This window comes from Centroberyx gerrardi, chromosome 20, assembly GCF_048128805.1.
Source record: "Centroberyx gerrardi isolate f3 chromosome 20, fCenGer3.hap1.cur.20231027, whole genome shotgun sequence".
In the NCBI taxonomy this organism is placed as follows: Eukaryota; Metazoa; Chordata; class Actinopteri; order Beryciformes; family Berycidae; genus Centroberyx; species Centroberyx gerrardi.
In genome coordinates, this window is record NC_136016.1 from 19539554 (window position 1) to 19567195 (window position 27642).

The window sequence follows — 27642 nt, forward strand, 5'->3', positions numbered from 1 at the left end:
AAAGTGAATGTCTACAGCTGTAATATTCATTTTTGAGAGATCCCATTTCACAAAACGGATAAATCAGATTTCTCTCTGTGCAGAGCAGGCAAAACCACGGCCTTTCTTTGTTAGACACCCATATATAACACATAGTCCATAACAACCACTTTAAAGTCAGAGCACACAAATCAAAACACTGAATGGATGGAAATGACAGCTAAGCAGATCAGAGATAGACAGACAGAAAGACAGATAGGCAGACAGACAGACAGGCAGACAGAGAGAGAGAGAGAGAGACAGGCAGGCAAGCAGACAGACAGACAGACAGACAGAGAGAGAGAGAGAGAGAGACAGGCAGGCAAACAGGCAGACAGACAGACAGAGAGAGAGAGAGAGACAGGCAGACAGACAGACAGACAGGCAGACAGAGAGAGAGAGAGAGACAGACAGGCAGGCAGGCAGACAGACAGACAGACAGACAGACAGACAGAGAGAGAGAGAGGGAGACAGACAGACAGACAGACAGGCAGACAGACAGAGAGAGAGAGAGACAGACAGGCAGGTAGACAGACAGACAGAGAGAGAGAGAGACAGGCAGACAGACAGACAGGCAGACAGACAGAGAGAGAGAGAGAGACAGACAGGCAGGCAGACAGACAGACAGAGACAGAGACAGAGAGAGAGACAGGCAGACAGACAGACAGAGAGAGAGAGAGAGAGACAGGCAGACAGACAGACAGACAGACAGACAGACAGAGAGAGAGAGAGACAGGCAGACAGACAGACAGAGAGGCAGACAGAGAGAGAGAGACAGGCAGACAGACAGACAGAGAGGCAGACAGAGAGAGAGAGACAGGCAGACAGACAGGCAGACAGACAGGCAGACAGACAGGCAGACAGGCAGACAGACAGAGAGAGAGAGAGAGAGAGAGACAGACAGACAGACAGACAGACAGACAGACAGACAGAGAGAGAGGCAGACAGACAAACAGGCAGACAGGCAGACAGACAGACCCTTTCTAAGCATTGGGCAGCCGGTCCTGACACATCTCCAGGGGCCGTTTGAAGGCTCCCCTCCCGAAAACCTCCACGTTGCTCACCAGCCAGGAAACCACGTTCCCGGGGATGTAAGCGGTGCAGTTGGCCATGTTCTGGATCTCCACCGGCTTCAGCACCCGGTCCCAGATGTTCACCTGACTCAGCTCGCCCACGAAAGCCTGCCCGGCGTCAAAGCGCCCACCCACCACGTCCTGTAAGGGCCGTAAACAGCAGGCATTATTAAACAGCAGCAGCAACAACAACAACAACGCAATTAAAGGCAATTATCTTTCTGAGGTGAAGGAGGCAATGTGCAACTCGAGCTGCTGCCGACGCTACGAAAAGAGTTCAGTCACGACTTCTTCTTTAAAAAAAATACAAAAACATAATTTCTAAACTTGCTTTTATTTCGTTTTCGTGTTTAGATTGCTCGCCATCATTCTCTAGTATCATTTTCTCCGCTTTTAGGTTTGGTTGTTTTTTTTGTTTTCCTTTCTGCTGTTCCGTGAAGCACTTTGTAACTTTGTCTGCAAATGTGCTCCATAACTAAAGTCTTTTGTTATTATTATAAGTAGTAGCAGTATTACTTGGCCTTGGGATTTGAAGGGTTTGCTTGTGATTATGTGAGCTAAGCTGTACATCCATCAAGGAAGACTCAGTGGCTGTGCAGACAAATATTTTTCCACTTTCTAGTACATTGTTACTGTTCTTCACCGGCTGTGCGGGGTAAAAAAAAAATCAATACCACTTCACGAAGAAGAGAAGCACAGGATGATGCAACTGCTGATAAGTGGCTGTGTCCTTTAATCTTGCTAAAAGGAGAAGAGTAATGACTAAACCCACAGACGCAGGTATGTGGGATATGTGGGTACAGTGGTCTGATAAGATCGGCATGAAGGACGCTTGCAACGCTCGTTTCCTCAGAGATTTGGGGTTCTACAGGGCTTCCCCACCTGCTCCTGCCCCAGGATGATGACACCCCCAGGTTTGATGGGGTGCCAGGCTGCCAGGTTGTCCCCGGTTCCCAGCTTCTCCCCATCCTGGTAAGCGTCCCATTGTCCGTCCCGCGTGGTCCAGGCGACGCAGACGTGGTGCCACCTCCCGTCACGCACCGACAAGGGCAGCTGGGCCACCTAGACCCATGATATGGTGTACTTAGTAGCGGTATAGTGTAGTATGGTTACTGCATGAAAACATACTTAGAAACACAAACAGTGGTGCGACCAGAGCATTGTCAGTGAGGAAAATATAGAGATAATGAGGTAAATATTGGACTTTTGGACCCATTGTGCGATCGTTTGGCTACAGAACAGTTGGATCATGCTGCATGAATTGTTTGGAGAAATTTAATGGACATTTTATGCTATTTTTGGGAGCTGTAAACAGATGGCTCTATTAACTTCAATAGTTTGGAAGAAGGCTGAGATGGAACCATGGGGGCTAAATCACTGTGTGTTTGGTGATCCTACGAATTTCAATGGAGTTTCGACTGACATGGGGGTGAGTATACTGAATTTTCAATTTTGGAGTGAACTGTTTCTTTAATAAATAGCTATGAAAGTTATCTAAGGTGGGGGAAACAACCGGAAAACAAAAGTTTTATTTGTGAGACTGTACTTGCCTTGTCATTGATGAGCAACTCAATCGGGTTGTTGCCCCATTCGATGAGCACGATCTCGTTCGCTTGTCCCGGCACGCCGTAAGAGAAGGGCGTGCCGATGCCGGGGCTGGCGCTGGACTTGATCCACATGCAGAGGGTGAAGGCGTACATCTCTGGCAGGCTCTTGGTGATGCGGCCATACAGGTAGTTGGTCCGCTGGGGGAGGGAGAGCTTAAACTGCTCCGGGGACTTGAAGTCTCCTCCACCTGGAGTGAGGGAGACAGAGAGAGAAGGAGAGAAGAGACAGAGAGAGGGAGGGAGAGGTCAAGGTCATGTCCTTTATTTAACTTGTTAATCACTGCCTGGGAAGTCAGGAAGGGAAACAACACTCCTCTCCCTTTATAGTTAATCCACAGACAGTCGGGATGTGGGCTAAAAAGAGACTCAACAAAGGGAAGACAGTCCCTTTTATGTATATGTGAAAGTGACAGTTCAAACTCTGTGTGTGTGTCTGTGCAGGTGTGCATGTGTGTAACCGCTGTTTCACTTTCTCTGATCCATAAAACACCCTCACAGCGCCTTTGTCCTTCAGAGTGCCCCCCCCCCCCCCCTCTCCCTCTCCCCCTCTCTCCCCCCCCCCCCCCCCCCCCTCTCTCTCTGTGTGCTTCATATGTACCTCTCCCTGGCTCCACTCCATTAGTGTAGTGCAGGTACATTATGTTGCATGCTCCATGCACTGTTGTATGCTTTCAGCCTCTGTGTGCCATCTTCCATTTCACTCATCCTCTCCACTAGTGCGTTGTATGTGCTGTGTCTGTGACCTAACTCTATATATAGTGCTACAACCCTTTCTCCGATTCACTGTCAGTTGCTTAATCCTTTCAAAACAATGTTCACGCTCATCTTAACTTCACCTGTAAAGGTTAGATGATGTAAATCTAACATTGGAGCAGTTTCTGAACGAATACGCACTTTGTCACAGTGTCTTTTGTGTCGATTCTGTACCCTCATCTTCCATTTAGGGCCCCGTACCTTTCTCCAGCTCACTGATCCTCTCCACCAGGGCATTGAGCGTGCTTTCCGTCTTCATCCTGTAGGCGGCCGTGGCGTTGGACAGCATGCTCTTCTCCTCCTCCAGGTTGCTGACTTTCCTCAGCAGCTGTTTCTCCAGCTCCCCCAGCCGACGCTGCAGCAGGTTGCGCAGCTCGCTGGGGAACGAGGCGCCCGAGCTGTTGGCCCGCAGCTGCTGTTGCTAAGAGAGGAAGGACGGGAGGACAATGACAGGAATTGCTTTTACATTGCTGTTCAACCAGCCACGATGTTACTGGATGATTGGTAGAAAGATATAATTTCAGGATTCATCTATCAGGAGAAGTCTTACAAAAGTGAATTCTTTGCATTGCTGGTCTGCTGTGTGTAGACTAGACAGCATTGGTAATGAGCTTACTTTTGGCACTTGTGTTAATTAAGTCTGGGAATAAGGCTGAAGGGGCACAGTCAACTAGGCCTCCTACTGTACTCTTACTTACAGAACCAGAATGGATTAACCATATGGTGGTTTACCATATGGTACTAGATTTTGGGATATAAGCCTACTTGTTGAGTCTAAGTAGTCCAGCACTGAAGTCTCCACTGAACCACAAACATGTTGCAAATCAAATGACTCATTTTCAGCCTTTAGGACTGTGGAGGAGATATTATTGAGGCTAGCTAAGGCGCTCTGTTGATCGGACAAGCGCACTGAACACACAGGCTACATAATCAGCGCTGCGTAATAGGTTGGCCAGTTAGAGTGTTAATCTCTTTCCCACCCATTACACCTCCGCGTAATCTCCAAAATACCCACATGATTCTCAGAATTGCTCGTCTACTGTTGAGGTGTGAACATGGGAACATGATCAAATTTAATTTGTCGAGAGCATAAAACCACACTGGCAACCAAGCATTACTTTTACGCATGCCTTTGGCACACTGGTTAAGCCTTGCGCAGTCGGTTGCCTTACCTCCAGGTTCTCCAGCCGGTCTTTCAGCCCCTGCATGGTTTTCCCAAGACTGTCAATGGTATCATTAGGATCTCTGGGAACGTCCCCCATTGTGTTTTGCTTATCTTTGCTCCAGGAGACCCCATTCTCGTACTTCCCATCATCGGAGGCTGAGGCGCAGAGGGAGAGTTTAGTGGTCAGCTCGTTGATGGTACCGAGCTGGTTAGAAATCGTTTCTTTCTGCTGTAGGATTGTCTCCCGTAGCTGCATCACAGTATTTCTCAGCTCCTCTTCCTGACCCCCGGTGTTTAGCTCGGGTAACAATGTCACCGGGCAGCTGGCATCGCCGCTGATGGGGACGACCCGGCAGATGTACCGCTTTCCGTCGTCAGGCTGGCCGCTCGCAAGTTGACTACAGCCCAGCGAACAAAAGCACAGCAATCCGTACAAGAGTGAAAACATTTTTACCGTTGAGGACAGTCTGGTGAAACGTGAAAATCCTAACACTTAAGCCTGCCACTCGAGTCTCAAATTCGGTGCGTAAAGTGTTCCCCAAAAGTGGAGCTCTACAGTAAATACCATCATGAATAACTATTGACAAAGCCGTGGCATGTCAAACAAACTAAATCAAGAAAATTCTAACCAGAAAATCCGATCAAGGGAGAGTTGTCGACCATAAGCCCGGATAATGTGGCTTGGTTAACGGGACTATTCCTGGCGCAAACAGAGCGCGCGGTGTGGTGCTGATCGGACAGCTCCCGTCAGGAAAGAGGATTAGCAAAAAAGGTGTTTCTAGAAGCTACCGGATTGGTTGTAGTAGGTTGACGTCACCGACCAGCTAGCTCAAACCTGTTGTGTGTTGTTTTTTTTTGTTTGTTTGTGTTTTTCAGAAGGCTAATTAAAGCCAGTCAATTAAGAGTTAATCATTTCATAGCAATTATCCCAAGTACATCTTAACTTGTCAACAGGGTGCGATACATGCCATTTTATTGCCTCCCAGTAACATTTCATAACCACACATTAATTCACACTCCTATTTATTCCGATGATCTTCTTTTGGTTCCCTAATATGTTCAATGACTTCATTTCCCTTTCCTCTCCCTGGGTAGATATGTCCTCCCTGAATACATCTCACTCTCTCTCTCCTTAATCTACTGTACATTTGTCTGTCTGTCTGTCTAACTGTCTGTTCTCATGTTGGTCTGTCTTCCTCTGTCTGTCTGTCTATCTGCCCTTTTTTGCCCTGCCCTAATAGCTATGAGGTTGTTTTTGGTGCGGCTTCAAATAATATATATATATATTGTAATGCATGAGAATTAAGTTTTCCTCTGAAGAGGGGCAGTGGTGGGCTAATAAAGAAAAACAAATCAGAGAGAGGCCTTCTTACAGGAGTTTAGTCATGGTGGATGAGTCTAAAAACACAGGATTTACACCACAGGACTTTCATCATTTCAACAAAGATCTACAGGTTTAACCATGCTCATGAAAATGTGTGAGACAAGTTTAAGTCTTGCCGTGTGTATGTGGATCATGAATTAATAATAATGATACTAATAATAAACTTTATTCATACAGTGCTTTTCAATAACAGTTTACAAATTGGTCAGCAATCAAATAAAATGAAACAGCAGTATCATAAAATCAGATCAATCAAGTAAAAACAAGGCACCACAGGATAAAAGGTAAGAACACAGAGTAAGGAGGGTAAAAAAAACAGGCAGAGGCATTACATAAAAGTCTAATGATGGGTTTAAAGAGGTGATATAAAAGATTATGACACCCAGACACAAGGCCAGACTTGAGATCATTTCCAGGCAGTAAAAAAACATGGATACAAATCATTCTCAACCCAAATGAGTCTTTTCCATAAACCGGGCGGTGAGGAGACGCAGGATGTGGCGGTAAACAATTAGCAACAGCTGCCTGCCTGGCTGTGAAAGGTCAATAAAGCGTGGTGCGCAGGCCGGAAGGTATGCCACTGGGCTTTGAACATGGCCTCCCACCAGGCACCTAAACACAGCTCATCAGGGCTTTTCTATGACACACAGGATGATAAAGTAAACAGGCAAATGGGTTCTATTAAAGGCAAATACGAGCTTCAGTTTTGGGCTTTAAAACAAACAATTCTCTGTTAAAGCTGCCATATTCTAGGAATTCAAATGTGCCTCTATTTAGATACACATACGATCAAAGATGTTTAAAGGGGACATTGTTAAAATTTGATTTAGTTTGAGGCGTCAGATTTAATGTTATTGCACCTTCAAAAATCCATCCTTTTTTTTTTACAGGCAGTTTCAGACTAACAGTCAACGCATCACAACTGGACTTGGCCCTGATTGGTTCCCTCACTAATGAATGACAGTTTGCAGCATTTCTACTGGAAAGCCTCCACTCAGCAGGTTTACCTCATTTGAATTAGAGGAGCTGCTGCTGTCAGCCAATCAGAGTCCAGGATTGTGACTGTTCTGCCTTCATTCAATAAATTACCCTTTATATTAAACTACATTTATTTGCAAAACACCATGAAGAACATTATTGTTATCCTGAGCCATAGTATCTTTGAAAACAAAATGAAAACTGAATAATATGTGACCCTGATTTCACTGATGCATAGTATTTAGGCATATGCTTTTTTTTTTTTTTTTTTTTTTAACAATATTATACTCATGTACATAGACATTTCCTTCACTCTCTGTGATTAGGAGAGCAGCATGTTAATTAAATTCAAGCAGAGTAAGCATTCAGTTTTATTGCTGTCATGAAATCTGTTATAGCCTCTGCTGACACTACATAAGCTGTCATTTTACACGTCATTTTACATACAATATGCATTTTTTGAGTTTTATGTGAAATGTGTATGAAATGTGCTATATAAATAAAGTTTGCCTTGCCTTTGCCTTGCCTTGCATGCAGACAACACAAGGACTACTCAACAACTGTAAATAAATTAAATGAATGAATAAATGAAAACACAATAAATGAAAACTAGTGGGGTTTTTTTAGAGAGCAATAGAGCAGAGAGAGGTTGCATGATGAGTACTTAATTTTGAAAGAGAAGAGATGGAAGAAAGAAAGAAAGAAAGAAAGAACAAAAGGTGGGGAGTAGAGGAAATCGAAAATAATAATTGATAGGCACAGGTTCTGGCCACAATGATTAATCATCAACACCTCCAGGTTGCTCAGTGTGAGTGCGGGGCTCTGAGCCTGTTCAGACCAATTACTGTCTGACAGACTCCGACAGGCTCTGGCCAACACCCCCCCCCCCCCCAGCCTCACACACAATAACTGACTCTGACATCACACCTGCTTTCTGGTTACCAGGTGACACAGACAAAGTGACCTGCCAGTCCACCTTACACTCTATAATAAAAAAAAAAAAAAAAAAAAAAAAAAAAAAAAGCTCCTGGGAATGGAAAAATCAACTTTTATTAAATTGCAGGCATAAAACCCGCGTCATGAAATTACAGTTTGTAGTAACAACCATTTTAATAAAGCTGGAAACCTGCCTGATGAGAAGAAGTGTTGACCTGTGGAGTGCATACAGTGTGAAAAGAGTGAGAGAGCATGGGAGCTTTACAGGCAAATGTTTTTCATGGTATTGTGAAAGATTCAGGCTTAATCCCATAGAGAGTGCATTTCTCTTTATATTAGAAATAATGCACTAGTGCACTAAGAGAACACAAATCTAATGGACAGACAAGTGGTTTTGGAGAACTAGTGCGACATCCGCTCTCTCCTCTCAGGGTAAAAAAAACCAAAAAGAAAACACTAATGAAATGAGCAGGAAAGTCCAATAAGCCTGAGAGACAAACATCTTTCAACAGATCATTATTACTCAGGGAACAGGGAGCGAGGCAGAATCAGAATATCACATTATCTGTCACATTATCTGTTACACTATACGTGACATTCGGTGAAAGAAATATTTAATTTTGCGAGTCTTTTGCCAGTCTATTCACTCTCCGTGGAAGGAGCAGGCTGTGAGGGAGAGAATCGTGAATTAAAAGCCATTAGCAAGGCATGTGGGCAGGAGACAGACAGCAGATAAATAATGAACATCTTTCAACAAGACAGCATCATTTCCAAAGCTATTAAATCAAGCGTAATTAAAAATGTCTCGAGCCTTTATTCTATTGTATTTTGGGGTGGGGGGGGGGGGGGGGGTGATCATGAAAGGGAATTATACATATTTATACATATTTTCAATGATATGAGTATGACAGGTATCTTCTAACCAGCCCTCCTCCTAATCTATAACCCTTTAACAGTCGACCCTGGAAAGAGCTAAAATAAAATATATTTTACTTTAAATTCTCATCACTAGCAACCCAAATACCAACCACAAAACATTTTGTTTTTCATTTTGATGTTACATAAGATGCACTTTATTGATCCCCTAGGGGAAATTCGGGTGTCACAGCAGCAATGTACAGTACAGTAGCAGAACAAAGTACAGAGAAGGTAATAAAAAAGAATAGAATAACAATAGTGCAGAAAGGATATAGGCAATATACATAAACAATACAACAATATAACTGTAAAACGATTAAAAAATGTCTTAATGTCCAAAGTGTCTGAGTGGTGTTATCCAGTGTAATAAATTTGAGTCAGGGGATTGTGATTAGTGCAAGTTCCAGTGCAGGTCATATATGAACAATCAAGACCTTACATATTGTTTGATAACCTCTACTTTACTTAATCATTATCTTCATCATTACCCCTCTCTTCCTCTCAAACACATCCCATCATGCTGACTTCTGTCCTGGGTTCAGCTGCACGGTCACACATGTTTCTGGAAAGCTCTAAGAATTTCTGACTATTTTCATACTTTTTGTAATATTCTTACTATTTAAGGTCTGTTCTACTGGACAAAACATCCTGGTGTGTCCCTTGATTGCCAAATTCCTGTTTTATGCCCTGATCTTTGAGGGGTGATTTTGGGGGATCTGGACTGTGAGGCCTGCTGCTTTTCACAGGTGAAGTGAGATGTGACACCCCATGCTCAGGGTGATGAAGGCGGGATCGGCCCACAAACCAATCAAGCTGATACACAGATTGTTTTTTCTGCTCATGTATTTTTTTACTCTCAAAGTTAGCTCTACCACTCTGTTGAGATGTCTGTTACGGGGATAAGGGGAAAGAGAGCGAGGATGTGGCGGGGGACCTAGACCTACCACTGAACACACTTCTTCTTCTTCTTTTTAATGGGTATAGTTTGCTGTGACCAGAAGGAAGCTATGCTCAGATTTATGACTGACTGATTACCTGCTGACTGAACCAACAAATTAAAGAAACAACACACTGTCAAGAGGATAGATAAATAAAGCATGAGGGGCCAATGCAAATCTAATTACATCTACGAGTCCCAAGTCAGTCTCAAGTCTTGAGGCACAAGTCTCAAGTCAAGTCCCAAGTCTAAATGTAGATTACCAAGTCAAGTCCAAGTCAAGTCCATGTCATTAAAGTCAAGTCTCAAGTCTAAATGTAGAACACAAGTGAAGTCAGAACAAATCAAGAGTCCAGTGTCAATTTAATATCTTAAAGAAAACTAAATATTGAGGACTTTTCAATGCAATATGATTTTAATAGGATAAAAACTTGGTAAGAGCATCATGAGTTTGATTTCTATAATCAGTTTCAGCTTCAATAAATTCAATCATTCCATACAAATTCAGAAAACAGAATTTAAATTCAGTCGTCTGCTGGAACAAAGACTTTGCAAACCTTTTCAAGTCATCAGAGTACAAGTCAAAGTCAAGTCCCAAGTCACCAGAACCCAAGTCAAGTCAAGTCTCAAGTCTTCTCTTCATGCATCAAGTCAAGTCTCAAGCAATTAAAAATGTGACTCGAGTCCAAGTCATGTGACTCGAGTCCCCACCTCTGCTTCCTTCCGTCAACTGTGATGATTTTATGACATTTTTGATGGATGAATAAATAAATAAATAATAGAAAACATCAGAACATGACAATGCATTTTAACCGGGCCAGATCGGATAGTCTATCTCATTTTATTCTAATTCCAATGCAAGAGTCCCCCAAGCTGGTTATGCGATCTAAATCATCTACTTGTATTCTAGACACCATGCCCAGAAATTTATTGAAAACACTACACTCCCTGCCACAGGCTCATCTCTACTTAATGTTGTTAATAGTCTGATTCTGGTGCCATCGAAAGTCTGAGTTATCAAGCCGCTATTAAAGAATCAAAGCCTCAACCCGAAAGGTCAGACCAATTTACAATCATCTGTTCATCTCAAAAACACCAATTAAAGTTTTTAAACAGCATCCTAGACCTCCTCCAGTCTGGCCTCAAACTTTAACACAACACTGAGGCAGTTTGAACCAAAATAACAAACCCAATTTATTATTATCCTAGATCGATGTTTTTCAGTCATGTGCCATGCCGGGCCAGGGCTCTGCAGGCTTTCATTCCAAGCAAACACTTCAGCGGCAAATTTCATTGATTTGCTCAACTTCAAGACAGAGGGGGAAATAATTAGCGTGAAATCAGCCGTTGTTGGGCCGGGGGTTCAGCTAATTTTCCAACATAACACCAGTCATCAGACATGAAGGTAATGTGTCAATGCAACATTTGCAGTGCAGCATCTCTGGCAGCCTGTAACACTTCTGCTCTAAAAGGAAAAAAAGCCCATCCAGGATCTGTTCAGGAGATGAAACACTGCACTCAGATGCCATAAAAGAGACACACTGGGAATTTTTTTTTTATTATTCTAAAGGGAATATCATCAAAGGCATGCTTTTTGTGTGGCTTTTTTACAATGCGAGGCAAAGGATAGGCTTCAGTGGGCTGCCATCTTGTGGTTAAAGCAAGCAACACTCAGCAATTCATTTGAACACGATAATTAGTCCAAGTGGAAGGCCTATCTTATAGACCAGTGGTTCTCAACGTGGGGTCCGGGGACCACCAGGGGTCCTTGAAGGGGTTCCAGGGGGTCCCCAGCAAATTGATGAATCGTTAAACTTCACCATTATTTCATTTACAAGAAGTTAACACAATTAGAGAATGTAGGAGAATGACTGTTTTGATCATAGTTTCAATGTTATCTCTCTACCTACAATACAGACAGTCATGGAATTCTGGACAAAATCATATAAAAATATTCTCAGATTTGGGCTCAGGAGACAAATAGACAGTGGTGAGAACTAGAATGCCCTACTCAAGTAGAGGTAGGCAGTTACTTTGCTGATATTTTACTTAAGTAGAAGTAAAAGTACTGGTGTAAAAATCTAAATCTAAGTAAAAGTAAAAGTGTCTTTTTAGAAAAGAGTAATATTTGCCATGTAGAGTAGCCTATATTATTTTAACGGGAAAAATTAGAAATCACAAAATAAAGTGCACAAACAAGAGCAAGTAAAGCCAGATTCACTGGTTCACTGGCTTCACAATTTGCCAATTTAAGATTGTCCAGTTTCTGTTGCTTATGGAGAGCTACAAAATGTGTACTCTGTCATGGATGTGATTTAAAATGTAGCCTACAAAAATTAAGTAGTCTAAAAGTAAAATTCCTGAATTTAAAAAATATTCCAAAAAGTACAAGTAGGCTACACAAAAAAGCTACTGAATTACAGTAAATGCAATTAGTAACTTCCATCCTTGATTATGGGCATAATGAAGTTGGCAAGGCGAAGTCAGTCTATTGGCCTGTGTAAATTGTGGGAGAAAAACCTTCAGTTGGGCCAGATGTCTTCAGGTCCTCAACCACACTTCTTCATTACCATTAATTAAATAATTCAGACATATTCAGTAGAGTTCAATATAATATAGGTTTACTGCAAAATCACAAAGGGTACATGTAAACCGAGCTGATCCATGGAGCAACTAACTTCGTTTCACAATGCATCCCTTTTTATGCCTTTTTACACTCTCCTCAGGCTCTCCCTTAAACTTTCATCTTCTTTGATACACCATTGTTTACCTATCACAGGGTTTTCTTATCGTTTACCTTAATTAACGGTGTCTACTCCCTCAACCATCTGTGTCTACTGAGGAATGGTATCATGCTTGATACATGAATAGAATGGCCAGGTTCCGGAGATAAAAGATTTCCTGTTTAAACAAGGACCAATTAAACTAGCCACTGTCTTATCTGTTTCAGGTCAGGTCAAAGGCATGAGAGATGTGCTGAACAGCAGTTTGTAAATTTCCACACAGAGATGAGCTCTCATAATAGGATTAAAGACATAGAATAGTATTCTTCATTTGGGACATCATTATTAAGGTGAAAATAACATAATTGGTGGACCCAATGTTATAAAATGGCACATAAATTCCCACAAAATCCTTGCCTAATTGTTGATTATTTTTTTAATTGGAGCAAAGCAGATACAATCAAACAATATCTGTCTAGTCTACACATTTATTATGTTTTCTATGGAAATAAAACAATGTTGTTGTTTTTTCAATGTTTCTACATGCACTGCTGCGCTCGACAGATGGTGCAGATCGCTTCGATTAACCCTTCAAACTGTTCCTGACCGGTGGGGCCGCCTGCGCAGCTACCCGCAAAATTACTTCGTCTACTAACAAGCCTTGGGGCCAGAAGACCATCGAAAACGATGGTCTTATAACCATTGGATTATACTGTGTATCCTTCCACTGGTACTAGAATAAGACTATAAGCCATTAAAATACAGTTTCACAACACTAAACGTTAATTTTAACGTTCTAATGGATAGGCTCATGTCAATACAATATATCCCTGCATTATCTATATATTCATAGAAAAAAGATGATGTGCATAACGCGGAGGGATATTGTCCCTTTCTGATTGTCGCGAGCCCGGAGCAGCAGCGCGGCGGATACAGAGCGACTGTTTCCTGTCTGTGGTGCTGGGTAAGTCCAAATGAAATGCTTTTTCTTATAAAGTGTTGCTTATATATTCAGTATTTGATGCTTTCCGCTACCCCTTGCGTGCATTTAACTTTTGAACAGGCCTATATCTGAGAAAAGTTGCCGTACCTCTGTGGTTAATGAGTTTTTTTAAACTAGAGTTTAGGAGATGCGTGAGCGCTTTCTTTCTTTGGGAGTGCTAGCTTGTTAGCTTAGCTAACGGTAGCTAATGAAGTATACAGGACAAGATTTGTATCACGCTTGATTTTTTGGCTTTATGGATTAGGTGGATTATAGTTTAAGACCTTTTGGGTGATAGATAGGTTAAGACTTTGACGTCGGAAAAACAGTTTTTAATTTACAATTTGCACCGTGTTCTGCAAAAAAATGTGCTAGCTGATGCTTCTAGTGATGTCATCATTATGCGCCCACTATGCGTTAGAGGCATGTTAGTGGATTTGTTGCCAATTTGTTTGCGAAACACCTCACATATGTAACCCCCCCTGTAATAACACTGATTGCTGCCTAAGTTTTGAATAACATACTGTTTGTATTTAGACATTTAGGAGTTTAAAACTGCAAAACTACTCTCATTGCTTTCAGTGCCAGTGTTTTTCATGCCAGTTATTTCCTCTTTCCTGTCATGTGTGCAGTGCACATGAATTCCTTGTAAGAGCTGTGCAGACTGCTGTCTGCCCCTCGCCCATTGCAGCCCTGTCTCTCCCAGCCGGCACCATGGCCTTTGTGCCAACGCCGAGCCCCACTGTGGTGGACCAAACCACACTGATGAAGAAGTACCTGCAGTTTGTGGCAGCACTCACAGACACCAACACACGTACGTTCAGAGATTTTAAACTGTGTTGCCATGGAAAATGTTTAAGATAAGATTGCACTGTATTTATCCCCTGGGGGAAATTCGGGTAAAGTAGAAGTAGAGTAGTAATAGTCCCATTTCCCACTCACATTCACTAGAAGACTTGACAAACTTCTGAAATATGTCATCCCCAAAAAGTTGCAATAATATCTGCTGCACCTTCTATTGCATTGACACCATGAAATGCAGGTATAGTAGTTGCAAAGATTACTATGTTAGTGTAAATAAACACTAAAGAAGTACTTGGTCCCTATCAGACTCACACAATGTCAATGTGCGTGCTGACAAAATGTATCTAATTAGCTGATACGTTTTTATTCTAGGACTAATGGAAGGATACACAGTAAAATTGAATGGTTATGAGACCACTGTGTGTTTGTATGTCCTTGCATGTACACACTGTTCCTATTTGGACTCTTGAAAATGTTGTCAGTCATTTCAAATCACACATATAAAGACCATATTTCTCAGTGTAACATATTGATTAGTACACAAATCTTGCCATAACTAGTTTGAATTTTTATCCACTCATTATCAACAAAATATATGATGGTGTAGTTTCCAGGATAGGCAGCTTTGCTTAGCATGGGCGATGTGATGAGAGCGATATGCTTTAGTCCGGACAAAGGTACGTGTGTGTGGGAGAGTGCATGTCTGTGAGTGTGAGTGTGTTTGTTGTTGATGTACCTTTTGATCAATCTGGGCGATGAAAGTAAAACTGATAAGATCTGAGAGTCCCTGCTGAGCAAAGCGAGATGGCCATGAAAAGAGAAACTGTATCATTAGCAACTCTGATTGATGACAACGCTCTGTCCTTCAACCTCCAGCTGATGAGACCAAGCTGAAGATGATGCAGGAGGTCAGCGAGAACTTTGAGGTGAGTTTGATGAATAGTACTCTGCCTGTAATGGAGAGGAGTCATTTCCTTGATGGATTTTGAAGGGTTTTAAGGATTTCGGCAATGTGCAGGGAGATCATTTCTCTAAGATTACCTGACAGTTTTTTGACAGTAACTGAAATTAGGAAAAAGGTGAATGAAATGCATTGAAATAAACCTGTAGCAACAAAGAAAAAGACACAGTTGATATTCAGATTTGCAGAATATTGAAACACAACCTTAGTATACTCAGACTTGCTTTGTGGTATGATGTGTCTTGCGGTTGTCCTTTTCAGAATGTGACGTCGTCGCCCCAGTACTCCACCTTCTTGGAACACATCATCCCCCGCTTCCTTACGTTCCTTCAGGACGGAGAGGTGCAGTTCCTGCAGGAGAAACCTACACAGGTATGCAGCTAAAGCAAAACCTACTTTTCAGTCAAGTTTCAATAGAAAAATCCACCCTAAAAACTGTAACACCGTTTTTGGCGATGTACCCCTCATATCTTAGGCAGCTCAGCAACAATGTAGTTTGATAGCAGATAATTTTTCAGCGATCTGACATCAAACATCAATATCAGGTTTTGGTGTCAGTCGCTCCGAATCAAAGAGCGAGGGCTTCTTTCTAGAGCCACCATTTTGCACCAAGAGATGTTCAACAATCATACAGGGAGAAATCCATTGTAGAAGAGGAGAGAGACCAATTTCTCCATCAACAGTAGCTTCAATAGACCAGAATGCAATGCAGCAACAAGACATGTTGCATTTAGACATGTTCCAGTGTTCACAAACTGGTCAGCTAGCTACCTATAATTATATGCCCATACACCCACCGTTGATTGAAAGCAACAAGTTCACGCCTCTTCTCTGGGGGTTGTTGAAAGGCATTCTGGGAAATGTAGGAAGTCACTAACTGAAGTAGAAGTAGGGAAGGCAGGTTGAGGAAAATTGGGACACAAAAAACATAGTACATCAACACAGTAAATTACACAATTACAAAATAACTCCTCAAAATAACTCCTCACATCACAAATTGATATCTAACAGTGTAAGAGTATCCTAGGGTGGATTCTTTGCTTTAAAAGGTGTATCCATACTTTGTCAAAAGAAACTAATGAATATTGGATTGTTTCTTGCAGCAACTGAGGAAGCTAGTGCTGGAAATCATCCACCGTATCCCAACGAATGAGCACCTTCGCCCACACACCAAGAACATCCTGTCTGTGATGTTCCGCTTCCTGGAGGTACACACACTCTTCTCTTACAACGCCTCAGACACACTCTGTTACTTTGTGCTTTTTCCACATCTTATGGCTGTGCATTAGTGTATTGCTAGTAGCTGAAATTGCCTTGCTTTCTAACCACTGAGCAATTTCCAAAGCTTAGCATAGGAATAACAAAAGGGTTGGGAAATTAAAAGCAGCCACCTGCCAAATGCTGCAACATTTTGATTTTTCTACTTTATCAGCCACTTTGGCAGGTATGGGATTTCTTTCCTGTTGTAAAAACAAATTTGTATGGTAACGTAGGTTGCTGGTAAAGTTTGGAATTTACAAACCACTGTGGGTAGTGGGCAAAAAAAACTTCTCCTGCCCTGAATATAAATGCTTAGAGATACAGTTATTCCACACGAGTGTAACTGGAACTAATGCCTGGCTTCTTACCTTGTTTTTCCAGATTGAGAGTGAGGAGAATGTGCTGATATGCCTCCGCATTATTATTGAGCTGCACAAGCAGTTCCGCCCTCAGATCTCTCAAGAGGTGAGAATCTCAGCCTTATTGCTTAAACAGAATTATGTGTTTTGAAAGCGATACTGAATACTTGTTACGATGCCTTGACAGGGAATTTGTCCTCCTTGGCTTAACCAGGCTAAATGAAACTAAGGCATAGATGATTTTTAAATTTTCCTCTCATTCTTTATGCTAAAAAAAGAACGTTATCTTGAGTCTTGGATTAACATGTTTGCCATAATCCTCTATTCTCAGATTCATCACTTTCTGGACTTTGTGAAGCAGATTTACAAAGACCTTCCAAAAGTTGTTGTAAGTACGACCTCCTTACTGGAAGCTGATGACTCCTTGCACCATGTTCCCATCTTTTTTTTTCTCCTCTGCCTTTCTTCTTTTCCACTTACATCTGTGTCTTCCTCCCTCTCTTTCACACTCCCTTTCTCCCTTTCCCTTTCTAACCCCTCGCTCTCAAATCCTAAATTTTTCTCTCTGTTCCATCTGTGCCCCCACCAGGCTCGGTACTTTGAGAACCCCCAGGTGATAGCGGAGAACACGGTTCCCTCTCCAGAAATGGTGGGGATGATCACCTCGGTGCTGGTGAAGACGGCCCCCGAGAGGGAAGACAGCGAAACGCGAACAGTAAGCTAACCGGCAGATTGTAACAGTTTGTGTAATCACTGTTAAATCCCCGTACCTCACTGCATCCTATTACAATACTGTCTGTAACCACTGGATGGTAGTAGTGCACCTTGTTGGCACAGTTATAGGAGAAAGCAGAAAACTGCAACTCTTCCCAGACAGAAAATACATAAAGTATTTTTTGCATTCTTTCAGCAATGCCCTGCTTCACATTCATAGATGCATACACATTCAGTCCAGAGAGCTGACCAGTGCAAATGCAGTCTCTACTGCAGTTGTCACTGAGCAGCTCCACTAGACCAATTCAAGCTTCTTCCACAAGTCTGGAGTGGAAATGAAGAAGACAAAGCTGTTACAAGCACATGAACCCTAAAATGGACAAAACAGCATTTGGTAAATTGTGTAAAAAGACATTTGACATATCCATTAGGTCGTACTACCTCATTACATTCCAATCAAAAGACCTTCATATTATGGCCAATGAGGTTAATGTTTCACTACCTGGGCTGGACAGGCAAAATAAACAGCTCAGAGTCAGTTAAAATTTCTATCCTCTGTGCACTTTTGAGGTTTAAACATGATGCTGCAGTTCATTCTGTCCTATTGAGGAACTTGGTCCTCTATTGATTTGTCTTAGATAAGTTTCTATAGCAAACATTTTATTTTGAGAACCTTTTCTTAAAAATTACTTCTGGACTGTTTGAAAACTGATAATGTACTACTGCTATATAGCAACCATAGTCTTAGATGGGGGAAAATATCTGGAAAGCCTGGAATTTTGAAAGGGAAAATGTGCAAGATCCCTGGCAGCTGGGAATTAAGTGTCTTGCTCAAGGGCATCTCAACAATGTTTTTTGAGGCAGTTCCTCATTCACCCAGATTTTCCCAGCCTGACTGGGATTCAAACCAGTAACCTTCCAGTCACAAGCCCACTTCTCTAACCTCTACGTTACTGGTTCCCATTGTACACCAGTGATATCTGTCTGTCAGAATCACTTTATTTGCCAAGTATAATAAATGTGCCGGAGTTTGTCTTGGTGGCCTTGATGCAGGGACATTTCCGCGACTAATGTAGTAGAATAAGCACACACAGGCACCGAGGTACAGGGATCTCGCATTCAGTGCGAGAGGAAAGTGTAAAACATACAACAGATATATATACAGTATACGTTGCATGCTATCACTGTGTATATTCAGGCATCATGTCATATAATATGGCTGCAGTTGTAGATGGGGATGCTGAGTGTCCCGCAGTTCAATCATTCAGTCTTTGCTGTCGTGTTCATTTTGTTTGTGACTTTCTTTCTGCCTCCAGCACACCATCATCCCACGGGGGTCCTTGTCTCTCAAGGTGCTGGCAGAGCTGCCTATCATAGTAGTGCTGATGTACCAGGTTAGTGATTTACTCCCAGAATACACCAAATAACAACTGCACACAGAGACGTATGGTAACATATGGTTCAATAATTTGTTGGAATAAGTTGAAGAGATTAATTCTAAAAAAATGAGATCTACAGGGTTTCCACAAAGTTCTGGAAAGTATGGAAATGATTTAGAAAATGTACATGTCTTGAAAGGTTTAGAAAAATACTTGAGCCTGTGATATATTATGTATATTATTCAGGATTGGTAATATTATCAGCCTGTGTAGTTGGATATATAAAATGAGGGACAATGCTACATTGTCTAAAAGTAAAGGTCTTGAAAAATGTGGCATTATAAAGTGGAAAATGTGTCGGAACTCTATAAAAAGTGACAACTACTGCAAAAAACGAACCTCTTTTTAGGGAAAAAAAACATGAAAGTTGTTGGCTATTTAAATATTTGCACACCAAGTATTCACATTTTTATGGATTGACTCATCTGTATTTTTAAATGATGGGAGTCATGAATTTCTAGTAATATTTTTTTTCCAAAAATGCATATAAAAAGTATGGAGTTTTGGAATTAATCCCTTCAGCTGTATAAATGTGGCCAAAATGAAAGTAGTTTATCATCAGTGGACACGATGTGTGTGCTCTGTCCCTTCAGCTGTACAAACTGAACATTCACAACGTGGTGTCAGAGTTTGTCCCGCTCATCATGAGCACCATCATGCTCCAGGTCTCTCCACAGGCCAGGTGAGATCCGTCTGTGTGTGTCTGTAAATGTATGTATGTGTGTGTGTGTGTGACATTTTTCTGTGTGAGCATGTCTGAAATAGCAGTGTGAGTGTGCCTCTAACAATTTTCATTTTCACTTTACAGCCTCCAAAATGAGTTTGGGCACGTTTAAGAGAATTGATTTTTTTTTTTTCCCTTCCTCCCTCGCAGTAAGTTTGTTGATGGTGTTGCTCGGCACTTTGCCTGCCAAAGCCCAAGTTAAAATCCATTTGGGGAAGTTAAAATTGTAGAAATTGGCTTAGCAGGAGGTGAAACCTCTCAGGGTAGGAAGAGGGTTGCGTTAAGCATTCCGAACAGGAAGGAAATGGAGCAGAGTTAATTTTAAAAAATGCCTCGGCAGGCTCTGGCAGGTATCGAGAAAGTTTTTTCCTGACGTGCGATAACAGCTCTGGCGCAAATAAACAAGTCAGCCATGTAGAATCGACTTCACCATGTATACATTTATAATTTCAACCTCATTAATTGCCGCCTAACTGCAAGTATACAAAATCATAATTGCCTTTGATGGGACTTAAATGGTTTTTGTATGTGAACAACGCTGTTTCCATTGCAGGCAACACAAGCTTTACAACAAGGAGCTGTATGCCGACTTCATCGCTGCTCAGATCAAGACTCTGTCCTTCCTCGCCTACATCATCCGCATCTACCAGGTACACCTGTCTGACAGCTGAGTCGCTTCAGTGATGCTGTTAAGCACAAGCTAGGGGCAGATTTGAGATTCTTGAGTTGAAATTGCCTTGAAAGTATTTGCTTTCGGGTTAGTCCGATATATTGTTTGGCCTTTTATTAAATGGTGGATCTTGGCCAGTCAGTGTCGTCCACTGCTGATATGATGGAGGTTTCTCCCTGACCACAGCTACATAAAAACAGTCTGTAAAACCTGCAGTGAAGTTTTATTTTCTTTTATAATCTGCATATTTTATTTATTTGCTTAATTCTTAATTCTTCATTTAATGTCCGTAATCTATCCATTTCCACTACCACTGAACAGGTGTGGTGAGTCACCCTGCCTTACTGGTGTCATTTAGAGTTACAGAACACTAACTACTGTCTATGCGTAGTTTCCCCCAAACAGCAAGTTTCCCTAAACGGCATGCATTGCAAAATGTTTGGGTTTTAGTGTCACATGATGGTGTAAATGCTGTTTCTCACCCTGCCAAGAATAAAATTCTGGGGAAACGCTGAATATTTGACATTTTTGGCATTAAAATGCTCAAATAAAAAAAAATTATATATTGAGTATTGGCTCAAAATATCAGACATCAGCGGCTTTAATTCTGTGTCGGCCTTTAAAAACCCATATTGGTCGAACCCTAATATGCTCCCATACTTTTTATGTACAGTAATTTTCAAAAAGTAATTGCGCCTTTTAATCATATTGTGTGTTTGTGTGTGTGTGTGTGTGTGTGTGCGCGCCCTGTCAGGACCTGGTAGGGAAGTACTCTCAGCAGATGGTGAAGGGCATGCTGCAGCTGCTGTCCAACTGCCCTTCAGAGACCGCTCACCTCCGCAAGGAGCTGCTCATCGCAGCCAAGCACATCCTCACCACTGACCTCCGCAGCCGTACGTACACACACACAAACTAGTGTGACACCGGGTAACAGTGGGGCTGGGTGATATGGCCAAAAATATTATCACAATTACATTTTTCATGTTGGTTGATAGGATAGTTATCATGATATACATCAGATCATTTTTCAAAGGCTGCTTTTTGGTCTTGAGTGAAAGCTGAAGAAACCAGAAGGTTAATTTTGGTTAATGTATTCTTTACAGTCAAAACATGACAGACCTAGGTTTTCTTGCCTTCATTCTTCACATTTCACACTTTATCTGAAATAACATTTATGTCAGCTCTCAAACTGCGCTGTAGAACCTCCATTTTGATTTATTGACTCTGAGTGGTGAAAAGTGAGACATTGAATGAAACAATAAAAGCTTAACCATCCATCAGTGAGATCTAGAGGCGATGATAGGTACTGTAGATGATTTTCTGCATGATTCTTTGACTTTCGTATAGTTTCTGTGGCACAAACACATTCAATGATTCAACTCGTTTTCCGCAAAAATATTCCACGATCGAGAAATCACAGAAGACTGAGTGACTGTCTAACCATGATTGGCTGTTTGTGTGACAGTTAGTAGCTTGCTGCCAAAGCCTGAAACAGTAATTATACTGAAGAAAAGTAATTATCATTAGAGTTGTATCGCCCACACCTAGGTAACTGTATTGAAAAAATACCGTGGCAACTGATCTGAGAAATGGTGCTCACACAATATTTACTATGGCCAGTTTCCATAAAATTGACACCAACACATGCACATCTTGTTTAAAAACTTGTGTATTTACACACAGATTAATATACTGTACATTGGGTGGAAGGCAGGGAGAGGGGAAAGTTATATGTGAGGAACAAAGTGTCCCACAGGAAACACTCTTGGTAATTTCTCTTCCCCGACTTCAAAAGAGCTGTAAAAGCAACATTTACTTGTGCATATTTTGCATTCCAATTAACCTTAAGTATTATTTTATGTTACTTTATTATTCCCTTTTTTGCCGTGGTATTAATTTAGAATTGAAACCTTGCAGTGCTACAGTATGTTTTGCTACCGAAGTTTATTTCAGTATCGTGCCAACACTAAGTACGCACGTTTTTAAATGTTTTTTCTTTTCTCTCCCTTCAACTTCTTTCTCACAGACATTTTAAAACATTTTTGAATCACGCCTTGAAAGTTTATCTCCTCCTTGTTGTTTTGCAGAGTTCATACCTTGTATGGACAAACTTTTTGATGAATCCATCTTGATCGGCTCTGGCTACACCGCTCGGGAGACACTCCGGTAAGTGTGTGTGCATTAGTATGTGTGTGTTCACGGTCACTTGATCTCATCGGTGTCAGCACCCCCTCTCCCCTGGTGGTTGATTGCTCTTCCAGGTGCAGGATAAATGACCTAGCATACTAATCAAGCTGTTCTCGGTGCTGTTGAAGTGCTCAGGGAGACGGACTGGAACGCTGCACCACAGCTCAGGTTGTCATCCTGTCATATTCACCCTCATCTCCAGGGGGCAGGCTGCTCGCACGTCCTCCCACGGGTTGAATTGAAAACCCCCTTGACCCTCCTCAGTTGCCATACCAGCCCCCCGTCATCAACACAATAGCTGTCATTTCTTATTAGTGCTACATGGGTAACGAGGCAGCAGGATGAGACCTGGCAGGACTATCAGTGTCAGTTATTAACTCAGCTTCTCTCTCTCTCTCTTTCTCTTTCTCTCTCACATAAGTCTGTTTGACTTGCATCCCAACGCTACTTTCCAAATCTGTCAAGCTGTTTCTGTCTTCTACTTTCCCCTTCTCTCTCTTCTCTTCTCTCCACATTTGTGAAAATGTTTGGTGGAGCACTGCCCAAGTTTTCAATGCTATAAAGCAATGAAACTTGATGCACATTTTATTCTAACGTCACAGTCTTTTTTAAAATCTCACCATGTCTCCCCTCCCGCCCAGACCCTTGGCCTACAGCACATTGGCAGACCTGGTGCACCACGTCCGTCAGAACCTGCCCCTGACGGATCTGTCCCTAGCTGTGCAGCTCTTTGCCAAGAATATTGATGACGAGTCGCTTCCCAGCAACATCCAGACCATGTCCTGCAAGCTGCTGCTCAACCTGGTGGACTGCATCCGCTCCAAGTCGGAGCAGGAGAACGGCAATGGACGGGACATCCTGATGAGGATGCTGGAAGTAAGCGACATAGAATTGGGATTAATAGAAAGCACACTAGGTATTTGGAAAAGTTAGTGTAGGACGATGATGGAGTATCATTTTCTTTTACCCTCCCTGTATAAAATCAGGTGTTTGTGCTGAAGTTCCACACCATTGCGCGCTACCAGCTTGTCACCATCTTCAAAAAGTGCAAGCCCCAGTCGGAGATGGGCGTGGTCGACCCGGGGGCGTTACCCGGGGTCCCGGCCACTCCCACCCCATCCACCACCCCTGCCCTCCCGCCTCCTGCTCCTCCCACACCCGTCGCTTCCACGCCTGCCCCCCCATCCACGCCCTTCGACCGGCAGGGGGAGAAGGAGGACAAGCAGACCTTCCAGGTGTCGGACTGCCGCAGCCTAGTCAAGACCCTGGTGTGTGGGGTGAAGACGATCACCTGGGGTATCACCTCCTGTAAAGCCCCTGGAGGTGAGAGCAGAGCACAGCTTCCCTGGCTCTATGTTATGAAAGTCCACATGAACTCTCAACACGTGGTTGGGGGTTTTGGTCCTGTGTAGCTCAGTGAATAGAGCAGTGACACTGTCAAATGGCATATCCAGCATATAAAATGGCATATGTATCAGTGATCACCTGATGAAATCTGGTCTAGCCGCATGCGCTATCTAACTTCTCTGTTCTCTGTTTGTTTTCAGAGGCGCAGTTCATTCCTAACAAGCAGCTCCAGCCCAAGGAGACGCAAATCTACATCAAGCTAGTAAAATACGCCATGCAGGCCTTGGACATCTACCAGGTACGGCCAGCAAAGAGCTACACTAAACCATCAGGGGCTTTCTCTAACAGAAATCGGCTCGCTTTGGACTTGTTGATTTTTCAAATAATTAGTTTTATTTATTTGTGCAGTGAGAAGTGAAATTATGAAGCACAATGATAAAACACAGAAATAAAAATAGAAATTTGTGCAGGTGACTCAAATGAAAAGCCCTAACAGATAAGCATGTGTCAGCAAGATGTGTCTCTGATAAACGGAATGGGTTTAGATCCAGTAACAGCCCGGTGTAACAGCGCCCCATCCCCCTCCTGGCTAGGTACAGGTTGCCAATAACCAACAGACGTACATCAGGGTGGCTAACTGCCAGACAGTGCGCATGAAGGAGGAGAAGGAGGTTCTGGAGCACTTTGCCGGGGTCTTCACCATGATGAACCCCCTCACCTTCAAAGAGATCTTCCAGACAACCGTACCCTACATGGTGGAGCGGATCTCCAAGAACTACGCACTGCAGGTACATGCTAGCCCACATACAAGCAACAAGAAAATTGCTACACATTTTTCTCACATATTTGAATGATGCAAGTCATTAAATAACAATTAAGTGCATACGATGTCTTCAGCCTTAATTAGCTGTGCTCAAATTCCATTTCTGGTTCTCCGTGTCCCAGATTGTGGCTAACTCTTTCCTGGCCAACCTGTCGACGTCCGCTCTGTTTGCCACCATCCTGGTGGAGTATCTTCTAGAGAGGCTGCCGGAGATGGGCTCCAATGTCGAGCTCTCGAACCTCTACCTCAAGCTCTTCAAACTGGTCTTCGGATCGGTGTCACTGTTCGCTGCTGAGAATGAGCAGATGCTCAAGGTAAATCTGCAAGTTATAAGACGGATATCTGGGTGTTAACTTTTTTTTTGCAAGGCAATATTTTTTTCTTTACCTTTTTCACTACCTTTTTAGTAATATTCCTCTCCCTGTTTCCCCAGCCCCACCTCCATAAGATAGTGAACAGCTCCATGGAGCTGGCCCAATCAGCTAAGGAGCCCTACAACTACTTCCTGCTTCTCCGGGCTCTCTTCCGCTCCATCGGTGGAGGCAGCCATGACCTGCTCTACCAGGAGTTCCTGCCCCTCTTACCCAACCTGCTGCAAGGTAAGACCTCACACTTCTCTTTGATTTAGAAAGAGGTGAGATGAGTTGTATTTGACAAGCTGTGTGAGAACGTGTACAACTCTATCACATCCCAATCCCCTCAGCAGTGCCCCTCTGTAATTGTTTGAACTTCAGCTCAGCTTCACTCTTACCTCTTTTTGTCCAATCTCCCTTCCTCTCCCCACTAGGTCTGAACATGCTGCAGAGTGGCCTTCACAAGCAGCACATGAAGGACCTGTTTGTGGAGCTGTGTCTGACAGTGCCGGTGCGTCTGAGCTCCCTGCTGCCCTACCTGCCCATGCTGATGGACCCGCTGGTGTCCGCCCTCAACGGCTCCCAGACCCTGGTCAGCCAGGGCCTTCGCACCCTGGAGCTGTGTGTGGACAACCTGCAGCCGGACTTCCTCTACGACCACATCCAGCCTGTCAGGGCTGAGCTCATGCAGGTAAGGGGGGGGCTGCTCGTTTTACAGTTCTCATCATTATGATCGGTCACCTGGCAATCCAATGCAAATTTTACTGAACAGCTTAAAAAAATCAACAACACAGAAATCATTGTAATTGTATGAGATGATATACAGTCTCATATCACGATATCGATATTATACGATATATCGCCCATCCCTAGGCGGAACACAAATTTTTAATCCTCTAGCCCATAATTAACAACCACTTTGACTGTTTTGCCAGCCAAATTAATAGAAATGAATATAAATAATGACTGCTTATCTACCAAAGTGGCTAGCAGCCTAGAGCAACTTACCAGCCACTGCCCAACTTTTTTGGCTGGTGGCTGTTGCTAATTTCCCACCCTGTGTAGCAGTAATGATTGTAATCGGTCATCGCAGTTTTGACAATGATCAGCTGTTCTTCTAACTTAAGCCGCTTCATGGCCTGCTGCTCTTTCTTCCCTCCAACACTCAAACTAATTATCTGATCTCTCCTCTGTGCTCCAGGCCTTGTGGCGTACCCTGCGTAACCCAGCGGAGACCATCTCCCATGTGGCCTACCGGGTCCTGGGGAAGTTCGGTGGCAGCAACAGGAAGATGCTGAAGGAGTCCCAGAGGCTGCAGTACGTGGTGACCGAGGTCCAGGGGCCCAGCATCAAGGCCGAATTCACCGACTGCAAGGCGTCCATACAGCTACCCATGGAGAAGGTAGGACCAGTTAGTTGTGGCTTAGTTTTTTTGCCTTTGACTTGCTGTTGAAGTAGCTGTTTGGAAAAAGTTTAGTATAGATGCATCTGAAACGGTGAACTCATAATCGGCGTCCTCCATTTTATTCAGTCAGTTGCAGAGCTCTGAAGAGGAAAGTTTTGGGATGACATCACTCTGTAACACAGCTTGAACACCCTTTATCCATCCCCTTTTACCTTTGTATTTCAATTTGAGCAGGAAAGAAAGAATCGAACAGAAAAGAGCTAGATATTCCCTCGTTATTGTTCCCTAGAGAGGGCAATATATCCTTGTCATGGGTTTGTGTGTGTGTGTGTGTGTGTGTGTGTTAGTGTGTGAGAAGATGGCTTGTGAGGAGACGGTGTGTTCCTCAGGTAATTAAATTCATCTCCTGTTCCTCCTCCTCATCCGCAGTCAGTAATCATCAATCTAGTGCGGGCCGCCATGATGGCATTATTTACTCTCACTAATGGCTGCTCCTTCTTTTCTGGCTCTCCATCTGTGTGTTTGCCATCAACATGGACGCAGGCAACACACACACAAACACACACACACTCAGGCATTCACACACACACGGTAACTGCAGTTAGATGCATACAAACACACCCCCTCAACCTGCAGCTACACACACACACACGCTTACCACTGTCATTTTTGCAATTGTGTTTGCACTCCAAGATGGATGCCACTTACAGCATGCCTCCAACTTTTGACATTTCCTCCCTTCATGTCAAACTGAATGTGGCTTAATGTCATTAGCTTGTCGTACACCTGTCCCCTCTCGCTTCCTTCTGTCACCTTAAATAACATTACAACTTATAGAAGCCTCATACACTCTCACTGTGCCTGTGTTGCATAGGACACAGGTGCATTGAGTGTGCGTTAAGCTCCATTTTGCCCTTCATTAGTTTTGACTTTGGGAAATAGAATTCAAACTTGTTCTCTGCTTATGCACAAGAATGGAAGGAGATTCACATAAGGATATGTTTAGGATTGGAGTTTTTCAAAATCTTTATCTTCCCCTGTCCTCCAAATATTCTCACCCCCTCCGTTTGAAAACAGAACTCCGTCCCTTTTCGACCTGGACTCTATTTTCCCATCTTTTTC

At 42.8% G+C, this 27642-nt stretch overlaps 2 protein-coding genes across 4 annotated transcripts in view; one reads left to right on the top strand and one right to left on the bottom strand.

The window, feature by feature from the left end:
* Positions 1-1001: 1001 nt before the first annotated feature.
* On the bottom strand, positions 1002-5064 carry nptx2b (neuronal pentraxin IIb). The gene is made up of 5 exons (XM_071911853.2): positions 4624-5064; positions 3653-3872; positions 2642-2886; positions 1974-2153; positions 1002-1232 (listed from the first exon to the last, which is right to left on the bottom strand). Exons 1-5 carry the CDS (start codon positions 5062-5064, stop codon positions 1002-1004), a joined length of 1317 nt encoding a protein of 438 aa, XP_071767954.1.
* Positions 5065-14188: 9124 nt separating this feature from the next.
* trrap (transformation/transcription domain-associated protein) overlaps positions 14189-27642 on the top strand; it is a 96280-nt gene continuing 82826 nt past the window's right edge. For 2 of the 3 annotated variants that reach the window (XM_071911835.2, XM_078290699.1), the window contains exons 1-20: positions 14189-14288; positions 15155-15204; positions 15501-15611; positions 16343-16447; positions 16881-16964; positions 17190-17246; positions 17448-17573; positions 18889-18966; positions 19605-19693; positions 20289-20385; positions 21160-21298; positions 22493-22571; positions 23234-23468; positions 23579-23915; positions 24140-24237; positions 24533-24727; positions 24885-25076; positions 25196-25361; positions 25550-25806; positions 26317-26517. In XM_071911835.2, the coding sequence (XP_071767936.1) occupies positions 14189-14288; positions 15155-15204; positions 15501-15611; positions 16343-16447; positions 16881-16964; positions 17190-17246; positions 17448-17573; positions 18889-18966; positions 19605-19693; positions 20289-20385; positions 21160-21298; positions 22493-22571; positions 23234-23468; positions 23579-23915; positions 24140-24237; positions 24533-24727; positions 24885-25076; positions 25196-25361; positions 25550-25806; positions 26317-26517 (2796 nt within the window). The remainder of the gene's footprint in view (positions 14289-15154; positions 15205-15500; positions 15612-16342; positions 16448-16880; positions 16965-17189; positions 17247-17447; positions 17574-18888; positions 18967-19604; positions 19694-20288; positions 20386-21159; positions 21299-22492; positions 22572-23233; positions 23469-23578; positions 23916-24139; positions 24238-24532; positions 24728-24884; positions 25077-25195; positions 25362-25549; positions 25807-26316; positions 26518-27642) is intronic. The other variant, XM_078290698.1, reaches the window with a different exon arrangement.

Bases quoted from the DNA above. Each gene is read 5' to 3' on its own strand.
- nptx2b (XM_071911853.2), bottom strand. From the start codon at position 5,064: ATGTTTTCACTCTTGTACGGATTGCTGTGCTTTTGTTCGCTGGGCTGT. The intron at 2,887-3,652 runs GTACGGGGCCCT...CCCTCACTCCAG, and splicing joins GATCAGTGAGCTGGAGAAAG to GTGGAGGAGACTTCAAGTCC. The intron at 1,233-1,973 runs GTGGGGAAGCCC...CGGCCCTTACAG, and splicing joins TCATCCTGGGGCAGGAGCAG to GACGTGGTGGGTGGGCGCTT.